This window comes from Mobula birostris, chromosome 8 (genome assembly GCF_030028105.1).
Source record: "Mobula birostris isolate sMobBir1 chromosome 8, sMobBir1.hap1, whole genome shotgun sequence".
In the NCBI taxonomy this organism is placed as follows: Eukaryota; Metazoa; Chordata; class Chondrichthyes; order Myliobatiformes; family Myliobatidae; genus Mobula; species Mobula birostris.
Window position 1 is genome coordinate 146,465,869 of NC_092377.1, and position 19,557 is coordinate 146,485,425.

Genomic DNA, 19,557 nt, shown 5'->3' on the forward strand with positions numbered 1-19,557 from the left:
TGCTTGCTTTCAGTGACTGATGTACAAGAACACCTAGATCTCATTGCACTTCCCTAGGTTTTCTTCGACTATACTTCCACAAAAAGATGCAGCTCTGAGGGTGCCTCAAAGGTGGGGTGCAAATGAATTTGAAGAAACAATGCAACAGTGTGCTAATTATATAGACAGTATGACTATCGACAAAGATTTAGACCAGCTACATTGGTACAATTCCATCCCTTAAATGATAAGTTATAAATGGTCTGAATCTGGTACAGTGAAATAGGGAACCAGGTATTAAAAGGAGGAAGAATCAGTTTGCAATGGGATGAAATCAAATAAAGGAACTTTAGACGTTGGAAATCTGAAATAAAAATTGAAAAAAATGTAGCTGATTAGGCTGCATCCCCTGGAAAGAGAAATTGTCGGCAGTCCAGGTCTGTGACCCTTCATTATATCTGGGAAGAGGTGCAGCAGGTCTTACACCACAGGACACGATCTATGGATATTCCTTTGTGGAGCTGACAGTGAGATAAAATGAGTAACAAAACTGCAGTAACAAAATGAACAACTGGACAGGTTTTATTAACCAGTTTATTTTAAAAGACTCTTACACATTGTGAATCACCAAGATTTCACGCCATTGGATCAGCCTTTCAGTATGGCACTTCAGAATGCTTTCAGATAGTTCCAACAGAAAAAAAACAGAAACAAATTCAGTTGGAAGCATAGTTACCTCCCAAAACAAACATTAGCTTATGTCGCCTAAACAGTCCTCTGAGTATGATTGAGTGTTGCAGCATGTAACACATCCCTTGGGATTATGGCAATAGAAACTCGAAGCAAAGAAGGAAACTTGACCTGTTTTTCAAGTGCTGGTTCCTTGTACTAGCACCAGTACTTTATTACACCCACCCACATGTTGTTTAATGGAATAACACCGACACAGTAAATACACAGGCTAACTTGACATTAGTTAAGTCAGAGTAATAGAGCATGGAAACAAGCTCTTTGGCTCATCTAGTCCATGCTGTCCACAGCATCTCCCCATTACCTGCATTCAGCCCATAACCATTGTTGGAAAGAAAATGCAACTGAAGAATGAATAGTTTCTATGAAGGTGCAACTTTTTTGCTTTCTCTCCCTTAATTTGAATATAACCCACTAATTCCCAGTGTCTTATGCTTCACAGTGCCTGGTGCTCTTCCTTATAACAAAGATGATGAACCGAGCTGAAGCAATTAGATCCGTAGTGTTGGTGGACTATGTACTTTTGGCCATGAATCACTTCCTTAATAAATCAGAGAACTAGAAGAATAGATACATTAAATAAAAATTCTCAGGCTGGTTTGTACAATATTGAAGCCCTGTTTTCAGTGGCCAGTCATCCTGTCTCCTGGTTCAATTGGCTTAGAGCAGCTCTGCTCAAGATATAACTAATGGTCCAAAGCAGCCTAATTTATTTATTTATTTGTTGAGATACGGTGTGGAGTAGGCCCTTCTGGCCCTTCGAGCCACACTGCCCAGCAATCCCTTATTTGACCCTAACCTAATCACAGAACAATTGACAATGACCAATTAACCCTCTAACGGGTATGCCTTTGGACTGTGGAGGGAAACCAGAGCACCCGGAGGAAGCCCACGAGGTCACGTGGAGAAAGTACAATCTTCTTTTCAGTCAGCTGCTGGAATTGAACCCAGGTCATCGATACTGTAAAGCATTGTGCTAACCACTATGCCACCATGCCACTATATTTAGTCAAGCCTAATGTAAAGCTAACAGCATAATACTTGCAAATCTGGTATTTATTTTGCAATAACGCTATATCCATTTAGCATTAAAGTTTGGCACCACAGAAGCAGCTGGATAATTTTCACTGACCACTTCGTTCCCATAAGGAGGTAATGTTGCATGAGCCAAGAATAGATTTGAATACCTTGGTGCTGATTCTCCAGGTATGCCTCCCTCTTTATTGGAATTACTCCTCACATTAGCTTTGACTCACAAAATAAAATATTGGTGGGGATTTTCCTTTCAGATCACAGATGGAGCACACCAATCTTACACTGACTTCTGAGGTTGAATACTGATCCTGCTAAGAGCAACTGGCAGATATTGAGCCTCATCAACAATATTTATTGCCTGTGCTCGAGGCTAACAGCTCCTGCCTTCAGTCACTCGTAAGTATTGGGATAGGATGCTGTGAAATACTGCAGCAGCTTTTTTACTGATTCAACTCTTTTGGGATCTGATCTCCTTGTGGAAGTGGACCAAGGGAGCTTTTGGGACAGACTTTCTAAAATTTAGACCCAGCAACAATGCTGTGTGACTTGGAAGGGAATATGCTGGTGTTTCAGAAGTGCTTGTTGCCTACAGTAGTGTGCGGTATACATTTAGGAGCCGTCCAGTACCAAAGGTGAGTAAGTGCCCAGTGCACTGTATTTTGTAGATATTGTGTACACTATGCATTGGAGGTGGCGAGAACCAATACGTAGTGTAGTGAATGAGTTACCTATTGAATGATGTGCTTTGTCCCCAAATGTGTCATGTTTCTTGAGTGTACTTAGAGATTTACATTCACCTGAGAGGAATGAAGGGATCTTGGCTCAACATCTCAGCTAAAGGCAGCATTTCTCAGAGCGTAGTAATCCTTCAATACCTTAATGGTCTATAGTCTACAGCTTTGTCCAGAGAGTGGTGAATCTATAGAACTCCTTGCCACAGGCAGCTGTGGAGGCCAAGTCTTCATGTATATTTAAGGCAGAAGTTAATATTCTTGATTGGTCAGGGCATGAAGGGGTATGGGGTTGGGGGGAGGCATGAGGCAGGTGATTAGGGATGAAAGGAAAATGGATCAGCCGGGATGAAATGGCAGAGCAGATTTCTGCTCCTATGTCTTAAGGTCTTTGTCCTTGGGTCGCTGGAGTAGCTATTCCTGGACGGCTACCACCCATCCATTCTCAGTTATTATAATTAATTACACCTTGTGTTCTGAACATGGAATGGCAGACTTCATTGCGAGACATACAACAGGCAGTGCAGTGTTCAAAGACCGATGTGCTGCTGTGGTCTTCCAAGCTGCAAGTAACAGACCCAGTCTGTTCCTCTGCCTTCCTTGGCAGGGTTGGTCAGAGAGCCTGCTGACTGCACTGACTATTGCCAGTGTGGAAGGTGACTTGCCCTCCAGCCTCAACAAGATTAGGGATCAGATCACTGATGCTGGACTTCACAGACTTGTTGGTGCCCTCAGGCTGTGTCGGTGTTGGAATAGAGAAGCATGTGATAGGCCACAGACTGTTTCTGAATTCCATGCTTCAGTAACATTATAGGAGGAGGCTAGCCTGAGGAAGCCTCCAAAGCACTTCTTCAGCACGTCTGCAGTGAACTCTGTAATTAAAACCAGCTCAGTGGAAGTGGGATTGATAGCTCTTACAGATACCTAAAGGGCTAGCGCTCATTGCCTTGAGCTTATAAAGCTTGTACCCCTCTTGGCAGTGTAACATAACCTTGAAAGGGGAACTGTTGCACCAATTGCACTCCGATTGATGGGGAGGGCACATAAGCTTCAGCGTGCCTAGCTGCAGCGAAAGCCGGGGGCGACACATGGACAGCACCTGCACTTAAAGAACCTGTCATTTGGAAAGTTACACAGCGCTCTCTGCTATTGTTAGCCTTTGTTAACAGAGCATGTGACCTCCAGGGGAGGTATCATTCCAATGCATGATGTAACTGCATTGTAACATGGGAATGGACTCAGGAAGGAGCCTGATGTGGAAAAATTGCCCTTTACATCACAGTGCTCAAGAAAGTGGGATACATCTGCATTTCTGATTAACGGATCATGGAGGAGAACTTCCCTTGGTGCGGCTTCACCTTCATTAGTTAAGTATAGCTTAGCTAATGCTGATGCCCTCCTTTTCTCTCACTTTGATGGAACATTAAGGAGTTAGTAATGTAAAATCTCGTGGGGGGTGGTGGTGAGAAAAGACATCTCAATGAAAAACTGAACAAAGCAGCTAAGTTGTTTAATCTTCTTTCTGTTCCGCTGCAAACGGGACAGGATGCTGTCCCTTTATCAGGGTGTCATCAGTGCTGGGCACCTTATTACCATGAATAAGGGCACAAGCAGTAAGCTCCCATAGACACCTGTCGATTGATGTGCCCATGTAACAAACAGTGTTAATGAAGAGCCAGCTTGGCCTTGTCTGAGTTCAAATCTCCGGTAAGTGCATTCCATCCTGGGAGAGAGTGCCAGAAAACCCAGTTGGATAATTAAAAGTTAAATTGTAAGGTGAGTTTGTCACCTTTGTTTATTTGTGTATTGAAAGTGAAAGGGTAACTTAATTATTTATTTTATTTAGCGATACAGCATGAACTGGCCCTTCTGACGCAACAAGCAGCCCACTAGCCTAATTACAGGGCAATTTACAATGACCAATTAACCTACTAACTGGTATGTCTTTGGCCTGTGGGAGGAAACCAGAGCACCTGGAGGAAACCCACACATCACAGGGAGAACATACAACCTCCTTACATATAGTGACGCAATTGAACTCTGAACTCTTGAACGCCCCGAGCTATATTAGTGTCACGCCAACCGTTTCACAATGGTAGCGCCCCAAATTAGGAAATATAAAGGGGAATTGTTTCTGGAACCCAAATGGTGAAAGGCTGATATCAGGAAGTCTTTGCACATACAAATGACAGTGGAACAGTGGAGCAGCTTCTAGTCTCACAAAATGGAATTGAAGTTGAAAGATTCTTTGTTTAGAAGCTCATTAAAGAGTAGACAGAGGGCAGAGAAGTGATGATCAAATTAAAATGCAGCATATTGCTTGTCTGGAGGATTTCTGCCCCGTCCTTATGATGGTTCTGGCTTCTGGATGCAGCTAGTGCTAACAATTAGATTTCTCTTGCTGTGCAGTGCTAAACTAAGTAAGAGCATGAAATGAAATCTATTTATTGGGATAAATTAGCCGGGAAACAAAAGATGATTTTCTTTTAGCCGACTGCAGGACTTGTATCAGCAGTGACCATATCCGCAGAAGGCCAGCGTTGACTCTCTAATCCTCTCCATAGATGCTGCCTGACCCATTGAGTTCCTCCAGCATTTTGTCTGTACTACTCTGAATTTCCAGCATCTGCAAAATCTCTTGTGTTTATGATTTCCAGCTGCTCTTTTATCACTGCAGGTACTGAGGTATTTTAATGTTTGAACTGAAGGTAGCTGATACCAGCCAAAATGGGATAGCCAGTCAGATTAACAGAAGGATTGAGGCCAATTAAATGATTAAAAGTTAAACAAAAATTCTCCCCCACTCCTTCCACCGAGCACCAGCTCTCAATGAGCCAGCTGCTCCAGATGTTTTTGCTTTCAATACCTTTGCTTTTCAGTAATCCTTTCACTCAACAGTCTTTCAGGTCCCTGAAGACCTAAACTCAATGCGCTGTGGGCTCATGTCTAGACAGAACCTTTGAAAGTACTATTAACAACTGATGCTACGGTCATGCTAGTGCAAGCAATGCTCTTTGGCATGGGGTACAATGCCATGTGCTTACAAATGTGTTTCTGTTCTCCCTGAACCCCACCTTTATCAGGTGGGCTTGTAGTGTAAGTGGCTTAGTTCTGCTTGAAGCAGATAAGCATGTAAACATTAACAGTTATAATTCTCAACTCGTGCTGCTTTTACCTTAACAGCAGTACCAGTAAACATTTAGCAACAGCGGCGCAATGCGATTAAAAGGCAAACAATCAACTTGAAACTTAAATCCAGGGGAAGCAAAATGCCAAGCACTTTGATTCGTTTGTAGTTCGAAAGTGCCATCAGAATGTCGAGAATGCACTCCCCTCACCACAAACAGCCCCATTATCAACACTGGGCTTCACTGACGCCCGTATATAACTACAACCCTTTAACCAGTCAGAGTGGAGATGATCGGGCAATTTCTTTGTCAGCTAGCCTTGGTGATAACATTACTCTAAGCGATTTAGACTGATTTTTACATAGGTAATTTTCAAGTATCTATCTTTTATTTTCCTGGAGAAGTTTCCGTTTTAATCAAAGGTACTATGGTAGCCTTCTCCAAGGATCGTCACCTTGTCGTGGTGGGAAGGCTTGTGAGTTCCTGAGATGCTGTCTGGAGCTTCGCTCCTGATGGGGTTACACATGGTGGTAAGGTCAAGGGGGAGATTTCAGACAAACAGCAAGCCAACCAAGACCTCAGTGGTGGAGCTGGCAGAAGATAATGACATATCACAATGGCAGCGAAGCTGGAGGAAGGCTGCAGCAGTAAAGGGTCCTCAGTCTTCTTACTTCCATGCCAATGTCCCTGACCCTGATCAGTCAAGGACAACGTAGTAGTGTCCATACATCAGCCTCCCCATGATAAACAAAGTTGTGAGCAGGTTCTTCTCCATTATGTACCAGAATGTGTGGATTCTGTATCAACCTCTACAGCTACATGTGACCTACCAATAGACAACTTCTTAGGAAGACATCATGCCCAACTCAAGTGATCTCAAGAAAAAGACTGTGGTAGTTTGTCTCCTTAGCTGGTTAAATAGACCTTGTTTTCTGAGTAAACTAATTCTGTTTTCACAAGCCCTCTCACCACTTCTCCACCTTTGAACTCATTGGCTGATGTGGGGTCTTTCTCGCTGAAATGAGTTTTACTTTTGTTATATCACAGTGGCAGCGATCTCCTCAAAAGCATCGACAACTTGTCCCACTCTCTCCACAGAAGCCCTGGGTCCGAGCTGGACTGAGAGCTGCCGGACGGTCCTCTCCAGGCTGTGGTTCTGACGGTGCACGTGAAGGTAGCTCTGCTGAAGCTGCTTCTGGTACTGAATCACCCTCTCCTTCTCTGCACACCACAGCAGCCGCTCCTTTTGAAAATCCAGCGTAAGCGCCTGGTTCTTCTGCTTTTCGTGCTCCAGCTGGGCTTTCAACTTGTTCACTTGCCCCTGCAGCGTTAAGGAGGCTTGCTGAGTCCGCTGCGGAGATGACGCCGGTTCAAGCTGGGAGCAGTTGGGAGAAATGTCATTTTCATCTCCGCAGTCTTGTCCTTTCCAGCCCGACAAGTTCTGCTTGGAATCGAGGATCCTGCACTGGAGCAGGCTGACCTTCTCTCTCAGCAGGTCAGCTGCATTTTTCATGCGCTGCAGCTCGTTCTCGCACACCTCCAATTCTCTCGCCTTGGTCTGGACTGAGTTCTGCAGCTCCTCGACCTGCAGCTCTCGAGAAGACAGCTTTCCTTTGGCCTCCCTCAGCTGGTTCCTGAAGGTCAAGACCTCATTGGTCTTGTGCGTCAGCTCCGTCTGCGAGTCCTTCAGCTGCTGTTTCAGAAGGGAGATCACCCCAGACTTCTGGCAGACCTGAAACAGAAATGATGTGTTGTCTGTAAATATATACACATGGACAGCAATTTGCAACAATAGAGCGCCTTTAACACTGCTACACAACTGCGTTTTCAAATTAGGTTTGACACCAATCAAAGCTTGATCAGAGCAAGATTTTAAACAGAGAAAGGAGATACTTCCTGAAATTCCTCTAACAGCAACATAATGTTACAGCTCTATAAAACCCTGGTTAGATGATACTTGGAATATTGTGTTTAGTCCGGGTCCCCTCATTATAGGAAGGATGTTGAAGTTTCAGATAGGATACCAAGGAGATTTACCAGGATGCTGCAGGATTGGAGAATATGTCGAATGAGTCAAACAGACTAGGGCTTTTCTCTTTGGAGTGAAGGAGGCCGAGGAGAAACTTGATAGACGAGTACAAGTTGATAATAGATCGAGAGAAAAGTCAAGAATCATTTTCCCAGGGTGGAAATGAGGAGGCATAATTTTTTTGATGATTGCAGGAAATTGTAAGGGGTATGCCAGAGGCAAGCTTTTTCTACAGAGAGTGGTGGGTGTGTGCAATGCATTGCCAGGGGTGTTGGTAGAGGCAGATACATTAGGGACACTTAAGAGACGCTTAGATAGGTGCATGGAAAGCAGGAAAATAGAGGGTTATGTTGGAGAGAGTTAGACTGATCTTAGAGTAGGTTAAAAGGTCAGCATAACATTGTGGACCAAAAGCTCTATCCATCTCTTTCTTGAAAGCATCCAGAAACCTGGCCTCCACTGCCTTCTGGGGCAGAGCATTCCACATATCCACCACTGCAGAGTGCTGCAGAAGGGGCGTGGGACAGATGGCAGAGAAGGAGTGTCAGGGGTGGGGTGTGGTGTGGGTGCCGACACACCCATCCCAGCGTCATCAGGCAAGGTCATTTGTTTCCAAGCAATTGGTTTATTGATCATTACAGAAGGTATCTCTGGTGCTTCCACTCCGTCCACTCTCCCTTCTCCTTTTCCTGACCATGATTCCCCTCTCCCTGCCCCCTTCCCACTCTCAGTCCACAACAGAGACCCGTATCAGAATCAGGTTTATCATCACTCACATATATCATGACTTCTTTTGTGGCAGCAGTACAGTGCAATACATAAAATTACTACAGTACTGTGCGAATGTTTTAGGCACTGTAGCTCTATATCTGTGCCCAAGACATTTGCACAGTACTGGATGTTCAAAACCCTGAGCTGTCAATGTACATTAAATACAGGGAAGATCAAGAGACTGGAGTTAGAATGACATGGACCTTGGAGAAGATTACAAAGAAAGGGTGGGGTGGAGAGATTTGAAAGAATGGCGTTGGCTGTTATGTGATCCATGGTCTGCTGGAGCTCTACATCCAGGCTGCCGTGGAGGGACGGCCAAGTAGAAACCTGAAGGTTGTGGCCACCGCACCTAAGATCATGCAGGGGCACAGAGTCAGCCATGTTACCTTGTCCAAATGATGAACTGGTTTGAAAATGGTTCTATGGTCCAAATGGGAATTGAAAGCCAATGAGACCCGAATCAGGATCAAGTTTAATATCACTAGCACGTTGTGAAATTCGTTGTTTTGCAGCAGCAGTACATTGCAGTACATTGTACTAATAAACCTATAGATTACAATAAGAAAAGTATTTTTAAAAATCTAATTAAATAAGCAGTGCAAGACTAGAGCAAAAATTAGATTCTGAGGATCAATAGATGTTTTAAATGCCTTAAAACAACGTTGCTTACTGCATTCCCATGGCTGTGACTGTAGATTTCAGCTGCAGTAGTCCAAGACGGGAATATCTGAAGACTCCCATCGGAGCTGCGCACAATGCATCACCACTTACCAGTGCCACCTTAGGGTCAATCACATTATCCCCTCCTGTCTTATCACGTAGACACTCTTATTACATGATCAGATCAGATCATATCCATTTCTAAATGACACATTTTCTATAAATATCAAATGTCTTAATGGCTGCTTGAAAGTTTCTGTCATCCCACTTCCACTGTTTTACTCCAGATATAGGTGGTTCTGCTATAACATGACAATTCCATTCCCAAGAAATCTCACATTATAGAAAATTGTATTACATCAGAACAGTTTCCTTCAAAGCACAACATTTGACAGGTTTTTTCCCGATCACAAGTGTGCTATAGCCACTTGTGTGCTGTCCTGGACTGCAAGAAATTGCAGAAAGTTGTCAGCAGTCTAGCAGGAGAATAAGTAATGACCACTCTTGCCCTAACGATTCTATCTTCTCACCCTCTCCCACCTTCCCACTATCGGGGAGAAGATACAAAAGCTTGAGAACCAGGTTGAAGGACAGCTTGCACCCTGCTGTCAACAGACTCTTGAACAGACATTTTACAGGTTAAAGATGAACTCTTGATCTCACAAGCTACCTCATCAAGGCTGGTGTACCTAATTGTACCACACCAGACCTTTTTCTGTAACTAACAATATATTCTACATTATGATACTACTTTTCCCCTGCACTAACTTAAAACATCAATGTTTTTAAATCGTCAGTATGGATGGTGTGCAAAACAAAGTTTTGACTGTGCCTCAGTACCTGTGACAAGGATAAACCAATTCAATTCAATCCAGCCCACAAAATGCAGATAGTCCTCCCTAATGCAATCACATCATAACCATTTAGTGTTATAAGAGTATGCATTTCAGCAGGACTACCTGTACAGAAATATATTTCACTGACACAGGAAAGTCTGCAGGTGCCGGAAATCCAAAGCAGCACACACCAAATGCTGGAGGAACTCAGCAGGTCAGGCAGCATCTATGGAGATGAATAGATAGTCGGCGTTTTGGGCCGAGACCCTTCTTCAGGACTGAAGGGGAAGGGGGCAAATGCCAGAATAAAAAGGTGGAGGTGGGTGGGAAGGGGAAGGAGGACAGCTAAAAGCTGATAGGTGAAGCCAGGTGGGTGAGAAAAGAGCTGGAGAAGAAGGAATCTGATAGGAGAGAAGAGTGGACTATAGAAGAAAGGAATGATGAGGGGACCCAGAGGGAACTAATAGGCAGATGAGAAGAGGTGGGGAACAGAGGAAGTGGGGTGGGGGGGGGAACTAGTTTAGTGGAAGGAGAAATCGATATTCAGGCCATCAGGTTGGAGGCTACCCAGAAGGAACACAAGATGTTGAAGCTCTGAAGCACTTTTGGATTTGCTTGCAGTGCACTTGTCTGGTACCAATTGCAACATAGGAGCGGTTGTGAGCTACCTGGCCCTCAAGCGTGCCTCACCGTCCAATACAATACTGGCTGATCTATCACAGAGCTCTATCTCTTCCCTGGGCCAGATCTCAACCCCCTGATCCTTCAGAAATATACCCATCTCCATTTTAAATAGTTCTGGCAATCTCATCCGAACAAGCCTCTGGGGCAGAGGGTTACAGAGATTCATCACCCTCTGCCAAATAGCCTATACCTCTGCTGGCTGGTTGCAGCCCCGTTTGGTATGCAGGGACCAATGCGTAAGATCAGAAAAAGCGTTGTAAACTCAGCCAGTTCCATCATGGCCACTTGCTTCCCCAGCATTGAGAACAGCCTCAAAAGGCGATGTCTTAAAAAGGCGGCCTGTATTGTTAAGGACCCCCATCACCCAGGGCACATCACATCATAGAAAGTTGTGTTAAGCAAAAATTTCCTTCCAAGCACAGCATTTGACAGGTTTTTCCCATCACAATTGTGCTAAAACCAATCATAATCTGTCCTGGACTGCCAGAATTGCAAAAAGTTGTGAACAGAGCACAGCCCAGCAAGGGAATATATATATATTTCTTATTGTAATTTATAGAATATTTTATGTTTTGCACTGTACTGCCACCAGGAAACAACACATTTCAAGACCCAGTCAGTGATAATAAACCTGATTCTTATCCTGGAAGATTATCAACCAGAAACACTAACTCTTTTATTCATTCAGGGACCAACTGCACACAATTTCATGGAGAAAAAGAAAAATCAAATGTGGCCAGATTTGCAAACTTATTCTCCTCACAATTCAAAACTCTAGGTTAAGGTTAGTGATATTATTTTCTCCCCGAATAAACTGTGGTGTTCCTACCTCCCATTTAATTTCTTCAAGCTTTGGACCGAGTTCATTTTGTTCTCTTTCATAGGTTTTGCATTTGGCTTTGAGGCTGTTGCACTCCTGAAGAAGTCGAGCAAAGTTGTCCTTCAACTGCTGCTTCTCCTGTTGGAGCTGGCTGACTTGGAGTTGGAGGAACTGCTGGTCTCCATGCATCTTCTCAGAGGCCTGAATTGAATTGGCATCAAGCCTCCGCTCGGGGCTGCCCGTCCCCTGCACACAGTGTTGCGGATTTTCATTGCCGGTGGGGGCGCTGCCTGCCTTCGCCTTGCACAGGGCTTGCTGGAGCCCCTGAGATTCTCCTCGCTTCCCTGCGGATTTCCCTTCACATTCCGGAGCTTCAGGTCGGCTGACGGAGCACGATCGATGGAGGCAAGAACTTGAGTCTTGGCTGACGGGGCAGTGACCCCCATCAGAGGCAGACGTGCTGCTTCCATTTCTCAAGGTGCCTGTGACGTGTTGAGCTGAGCCTCCGAACTTCTTGCGCAGGCTGGTGGGAGCTCCAGTGTGCTCGGTCCCATGGCTGCATCCTGTGCTGTGTGTAGGCAGGCTGGACATGGAATTTCTACCTGAGTCGGACAATGTTCCCGAACAGCTTGTGTGCTGCCGGTCTTGACCCTGCTGATTCTCTGAATGGCTTCCTGGTTTCAGAGCGTTTCCCTGGAACGTAAGCTTCACACTCATCTGCGAACCCAAGGGACCATTGAGATTGGTGCCATTCCGAGGTACCACAGCCTTAAAAGCCGTTGGCCTGACGACACTCATTTCACTGCCCTGAAAAAAATGGCTCAGTTAGTCTGCGTAACATTATACCTTTTCTATATTTCCACTTCTTAGTCTACTGTCTATCAGAGAACCAGCATTTCAAATGAAGAATTATTCAGAGGTCGGATCTGTGCTCTTCAATGCATTGTAAAGAATCCCAAGGCACTATCTTGCCAGAGGCTCTTCATTATTCTCAGCATTTTAGCTGATAATTGCCCATAAAATCAGCAGATTAACTATTCAGTGTCAAATTGCTGTTTCTGAGACCTTGCAGTACACAAAAATTTCTGCTGTCAAGTTTTTCCACCATCACAACTGTGATTAAACTTAACAGTGACTGTGAGTACTGCGGCTCGGAAACATGTTCTGGTGAAAGTTTACCTTGCCTTATTCCAGAGTGTTTTGCTTTTATTTCAGATTTCCAGAAGACATTCTATTTTAGCATAAAGGCAGATCTCCCTTTAAGTTCTAGCTGGGCTCAGTAAGGGATGTTCTCATCCCAAAGGCTTGGACCTTGACCTGATACAGGAGTGGATAGATCCCGCAGAGGATCTAGGTGAAGGGTTTCTGAGCTTACCTGTAGCAACACCTACCCCACTGATTTTCAGTTACAACAGCCTGACAAACCTCAAAGGAAATCTACCTTTTGAAGAGAAATCTAAATAAGCCCTTGAACGAGTCTTTGGGGTACTGCAACTCTATGCTTTTATTAATGCTTTGCTGCACGCTTGAGTGCTCAATGGAGGGCACCGATGCTTTTTTTCCTGCTGGGGGTGGGGGAGATCATTGCTTTGCTGCTGCGTATGTGTGGGAGGGGGGAGCTGGGGGGCTTTGGGGTTCTAACATTTAACTGTCATTCATTCTTTGGGGCACTCCTCTGTTTTAATGGATGTTTGCGAAGAAAACGAATTTCAGGATGTATATTGTATACATTCCTCTGACATTAAATGGACCTTTGAAACCTTTGAATAGCCTGATACAGAAAGATCCCCAGTGCCACTCACCATTCCTCCAGTCAGCAACTCTACCACCACTATATCAAAAGCTCACAAAGTGTAAGTAAACTTGGGTGTCACACTTGCCTGCCTAGAAAAGTCAACACTGGTAAGTCAATAGAGAAATGAGACAAAATTATAGGGCTTTAGTGCTTTCAGAAACAAACTTGAATATTGAACCCGATGACCGGGGCCATGGAGAGGATGAAAGGATGTCCAGGTGAAGCATAACAGCCTAATGCGCTATTTATTATTCACGTACAAGCCTGAACATTGGCTAGATGAACCGAGGGGCAGCATGGTCTTCAACATCGATAACTATCTTGTGAATCACTGATGTCCAATATGAGCTCTGCTTGGGAGTGGTTAGTTGGAAGGGTTCACTCTCTGCTGAGAGACAACTGTGTGATTTTCGTCAGTGGAATTTTTCAGCTGTTCACAGAACACACAACAGTATCGTACAGGACAATTTTGGGCCCCATATCTCAGAAAGGATGTATTGTCACTGGAAAGAGTCCAGAGGAGGTTCACGAGGATGATTCCAGGAATGAAGGGGTTAACATATGAGGACCGTTTGGCAGCTTTGGGCCTGTACTTTGGGGGATCTCATTAAAACCTACCAAATATTGAAAGGTAAGGTGGATGTGGAGAGGATGCTTCCTATGGTGGGTGTATCCAGAACTAGAGGGCACAACTTCAAAACTGAGGGGCGACCTTTTAGAACAGAGACAAGGAGGACTTCTTTTAGTCGGAGAGTAGTGAGTCTGGGGAATGCTCTGCCACAGACTGCGGTGGCGGCCAAGTCCATGGGTATATCTAAGGCGGAAGTTAATAGTTACCTGATGAAAGGATATGGTGAGAAGGCAGGTGTGAGTGGGATCCAGGATCAGCCATGATATAATGGCAGAGCAGCTTCGATGGACTGAATGGCCTAATTCTGCTCCTATTTCTTATGGTCACAGGAACAAGCCCCTTCACCCCTTTGGCCTTGCTGTTGTACCAAAGTGATCAAACTAGTAATTAAATGCCTAACTAAACGAATCCCTTCTGCCTACACAAGTTTAATATCCCTCTGTTTTCTGCACATTCATATCCTTAAGAACCTCTATCCTAATTACCACCCCTAGCAGTATCCCAGGCACCAGCCACTCTCTGTAAAAAAAAAATTGCCCTGCACATCTTTGATCTTACCCTGACCCCCCACCCCACCGACCTCACAGTAAATGCATGCTCTCTTGTATTAGATATTTCAATCTTGGAAAAAAGATACCGGTTTTCTATTCTCTCTATGTCGTCCTATAATCTTATAACCCTCTGTAGGCCTCCCCTCAGCATCTGCCATTCCAACTCACTGTCCAATACAAGCAACAGTCTGCTAAATTTCTTCAGCACCCTCTCTACATCCCTTCTACAATGGGATGACCAGAACAAAATGCAATACTTCTGTTACCTCTCTCCTTCTTCTCACTTACCCATCACCTCCCCTGGTTCCTTCCTCCTTTCTTTCTTCCCATGGTCTATTCTCCTCTGCTATCAGACTGTTTCTTCTTCAGCTATTTATCTTTTCCACCTATCATCTCCCAGATGATCACATAATCCCCCCTCCCTCACCTACTCACCTTCCCCCTCACCTGGTCTCACCTGCTAGCTTGTACTCCTTCACCTCCCTCCACCTTTATATTCTGGCTTCTCCCTTCCTTTCCATTCCTGATGAAAGGTCTCGGCTCAAAAGGTCAACTGTTTATTCCCCTCCATAGACGCTACCTGACCTGCTGAGTTCCTCCAGCATTTTGTGCGTCGCAGTACCCACATGCAGCCTAACTGGAATTTTATGAAGCTACAGCATAACTTCCCAACACTTTAACTCAGTGCCTCGGCTAATAAACGTATCACGCGCTTCTTACGACCCTTGCTGCTTCTGATTATTTATATGTTGCTGATTATGGGGCAAGGGAGTCTTCCTTAGTTCCCACTCATTCAGACATCTCTTGTCTGCAGAATGTTCTTGCTTGTTCTAAAGGATGTTTTCTGGCTGTCTGTCCAATTGTCCATCATCTGAACTACTGGAACTGAAACCTTACCACTAAACCATCCTGTGGTGACCCGTTAATCTCTTTGAGGGGCTTGTTGCGGATGGTAATGCTTTTCTCCCATAATGAAATAGAAAGGGATTCGCTTTTCCTACTGCCAGAGCACAATGAAGAACTCCACAGCCAATGAATTAGCTTTGGGCCACGGCCAAGGTTGAGATGTGGGGCACCTGGCGGAAGAGGAGACTCACCTTCTCCAGCTGGCCAGAGAAGGGCACCAGGACAGGCGGAGGTCCTTTGATATCCATTACGTCTTTTGGAGGTGACAGGCTGGAAGCACGGTTCCTACGCTTGCCTGCGGTCGCCAGTCTGTTCCCTTGGCTAATGCTGATGTAGAAGAAGTCCTCAGCTTTCTCACACCTGGACCGATTGCCAAAAGGCTCATGGCCAGCACTGAACTTCAGCAGCCCGTCCTGTTGCCGGACAAACTTCTGGAGGTGGGAAGGTTTCCTGCTCCTGGACTCAAATGCCCTACAGTGTTTGTCGTGGAAGCTGCCACCTGGTATGAGGCTGCTCACGCTTCCCATGATGCCCTTGGCTGGATAAAGTACCAGAGTTGGGGGTGACCCGAGTTTATTCTGCTGAGAGCGAGGTTTGGGACGGATGTCCCAGACATCCTCAGCTGCTGAATGAACTCCAACTCAACATGTTGAATCCATTGACCCTGCCAGGAAACAAAAGGAATCCAATGAATTGAAAACACAAGAAACTCGGCAGCATCAGGAGTATGTAGCCAGCTTCACTGACACCCATTCACTTGCCTAAATATTCACTGCCTCGTCCTCCAGTGAGTACGATCATACACTCTGAGAAGGTTGAAGTGTGTAACATTCCTCGCCCCCCCCCCCCCCCATTTTACCAACTTTCTACAGGAGCACCATCAAGTGTGTCCTGTCCTGTATCATTGTGTGGTACGGAAACTGCAAGGCATCAGACTGCAAGACCCTACAGAGGATAGTAAAAACCACCAAGTGGATCATTGGGGTCTCTCTCCCCCCCCAGTTGTGAGATTTATCAGCAGCATTGTATATGAAGGGCCCAAAGCATTGTTAAGAATCCCCACACCAATCCTACAATCTCTTTGACCCACTACCATCAGGAAGGAGGACTAGGACTGCCAGACAGGGTAAAAGCTTCTACCCTCAGATTGTTGGACTAACGTATACCCTGCCATCACCAGGGCCTCATCACTAGGACGTCGTGCTGTTTACTGTTTCCCTGTGCTGCACACCTTACATGCATTTTGAATTATATTTCATTAACTTATTCGTAATGATATTTTGTTTTATGTGCTGTGTATGATACTTGTATTGGGGGTACAATGTGGTCTGGAGGAACGTTGTGTGGTTTGATTGTGTATATGTACAATAATCTTGAACTTGAACTTAAGCTAGAATCCTAAAGTCATAGAGCACTTCCCATTGGCCCTTTGGCCTATCTAGTCTATGCCGGCCTGGTTTTCTGCCTAAACTCTCCTACTTTCCCCTGTACCACAGCCCTCCACACCTCTCCCATCCATGTACCATAAGACCTTAAGGTATAGGAACAGAATTAGGCCATTTGGCCCATTGAGTCTGCTCTGCCACTTCACCATGGCTGATCCAGTTTGCCTTTCAGTCCCAATCTCCTGCCTTCTCCCTGTATCCCTTCATGCCCTGACCAATTAAGGAACCTATCAACCTCTGCCTTAAATATACGTAAACACTTCGCCTCCACAGCTGCCTGTGGCAAAGAACTCCACAGCTTCATCACTCTCTGGCTAAAGAGGTTCCTCGTCATTTCCATTCTAAAAGGATGCCCCTCTATTCTGAGTTCCCCCTCAGATTCCCCTTAAATATTTCACGTTCCGTCCTAAACGTACGACCTCATGTTCTAGTCTCACCCACCCTAAAGGGAAAAAGCTTGCATGCATTCACACTACCTCTACCCCTCATTATTTAGTATACAGACCTTCTACAGGATTCCCCCACAGTCGCCTGTGCTTCAGAAGAGAGTATTACTACAACTTTTGATGGTTTATTGGCTAACACTTTTCAAACTCCAACTTTTTCCACTAATAAGCTCAAGGACAGTAGGCATATCCTCTGGTCTTAGACTCCCCCCATAGGAAATATTCTCTCCACATCCACTCTATCAAAGCCTTTCACCATTCAATAGGTTTCAATGAGGTCGCCCCTCATTAATTCTGAATTCTAGTGAATACAGTCCCAGAGCCATCAAATGCTCTTCATATGACAAGCCGTTCAATCCTGGAATCATTTTTGTGAACCTCCTTTGAACCCTCTCCAGTTTCAACACCTCCCTTCTAAGATAAGGGGCCCAAAACTGCTCAGAATACACCAAGTGAGGCCTCACCAGTGCTCACAAGCACATGTACCTGTCCAAACTTCCCTTGTGTTACAATTTAATCACATCTACCACTTACACTGACTGCTCGTTCCACACTCACACCACCCCTCTGATTGAAGTAGTTCCCTCTCAGATTCCCCTTAAATATTTCACCTTTCGTCCTAAACGTATGACCTCATGTTCTAGTCTCACCCACCCTAAAGGGAAAAAGCTTGCATGCATTCACACGACCTCTACCCCTCATTATTTAGTATACAGACCTTCTACAGGATTCCCCCACAGTCGCCTGTGCTTCAGAAGAGAGTATTACTACAACTTTTGATGGCTTATTGGTTAACACTTTTCAAACTCCAACTTTTTCCACTATAAAGCTCAAGGGCAGTAGGCATGTAGAATCTTCAACAAATCCCCTCTTGTGACATCCTTACTGGGAAGTCTGTCACTGTCCCTTCATTGTCACTGGATCTACCTCTTGGACCGTTCCTACTCAGCAGTCTGGTGGGAAGATCTTTGCCATACAGGCTGCAGCAGTTCAAGGAAGTGACTCGGCTCCAAATTGCCAAGATCACTCAGCGATGGATGATAAATGCATTTGCCTACAATGCTCACAGCCCAAAAAGTGAAAAAAAACAAAGTGAAGGTTATCAATCAACTGATAAGGTAAAGACCCCCAAAGTCCATTTATTCTAAACTGCTTCAGATACTACAGGGACAAAACGCTGATGGGTCACAGTATTAATCACACTGTAATTCCTTGAATATTCCTGTGATTTCCCAGTTTTTGAAACAAGAGACCACCCAGTAATTCAAGACCATGCAATTTGTTTCTGCAATTTTATTAGTGCAGCTGCTGACATGCCAAGAAAGGCGGATGCCTTGGTACATTCTCCCAGAGAAAGCATTCAATCCAGAGGCTGGTCGTACAAAATATGCCAGCCTCCCTCCTGTGTCATTGTAGTGCGACACGCTGAACAAGAATTCCCTTCTGCTAGAGTGAGTTATAGGGTAGGCAGTAATTTGACCAGGTCCCATGTGAAGAATCACAATCAAGAGAAAATCTGCAGATGCTGGAAATCCAAGCAACACACACAAAATGCTGGAGGAACTCAGCAGGCCAGGCAGCATCTATGGAAAAGAGTACAGTCGGCGTTTCCCAAGACCTTTCAGCAGGACTGTGCTCTTTTGCATAGATGCTGCCTGGCCTGCTGAGTTTCTCCAGCATTTTGTGTGTGCCCCAGGTGAAGAATTTTAAATTCAATGCACTCAGTCCTACCTTCCCCTACTCCACATTGATTCCAGAATCTATTGAAATGGTCAATGCAGACATATTGTGATATAATTACCACCGCCTGACACTGGTGGTTCTGTAACAGGGACCTCCAGGAGAACATGAGTGTGTTCCTCAAGATGTCCAACATTTAGATTATGAGGACACTCAGTCCTCGTTTATTGTCATTTAGAAATGCATGCATTAAGAAATGACACAATGTTCCTCCAGAGTGATATCACAAAAAAAACAAGACAAACCAAAGACTAACACTGACAAGACCACATAATTATAACATATAGTTACAGCAGTGCAAAGCAATACCATAATTTGATAAAGAGCAGACCATGGGAACGGTAAAAAAAAGTCTCAAAGTTCCGATCGACTCCCGATAGTCCCCGATAGCAGGCGGCAGAAGGGAGAAACTCTCCCTGCCATAAACCACCAGGCACCGACAACTGCCGATGCATGGAAGCACCCAACCACAGCCGACTCTGAGTCCGTCCGAAAACTCCGAGTCTCCGGCCAGCCCTTTGACACCCAGCATCGAGCACCATCTCTGCCGAGCGCTTTGACCCTGGCCCCGGCAGCTGAGCAACAAGCAAAGCCAAGGATTTGGGGCCTTCTCCTCC

The 19,557-nt window shown here is 45.0% G+C and overlaps 1 protein-coding gene across 1 annotated transcript in view; it reads right to left on the bottom strand.

Moving 5' to 3' along the window:
• Positions 1-572: 572 nt before the first annotated feature.
• Positions 573-19,557, bottom strand: part of LOC140201810 (leucine zipper putative tumor suppressor 1-like) — an 82,549-nt gene continuing 63,564 nt past the window's right edge. Inside the window, exons 2-4 of the mRNA XM_072266500.1 lie at positions 15,501-15,973; positions 11,436-12,233; positions 573-7,355 (exon numbers count right to left, since the gene is read on the bottom strand). Coding sequence (XP_072122601.1) covers positions 6,660-7,355; positions 11,436-12,233; positions 15,501-15,836 — 1,830 coding nt within the window. The 5' untranslated portion in view covers positions 15,837-15,973 and the 3' untranslated portion in view covers positions 573-6,659. The remainder of the gene's footprint in view (positions 7,356-11,435; positions 12,234-15,500; positions 15,974-19,557) is intronic.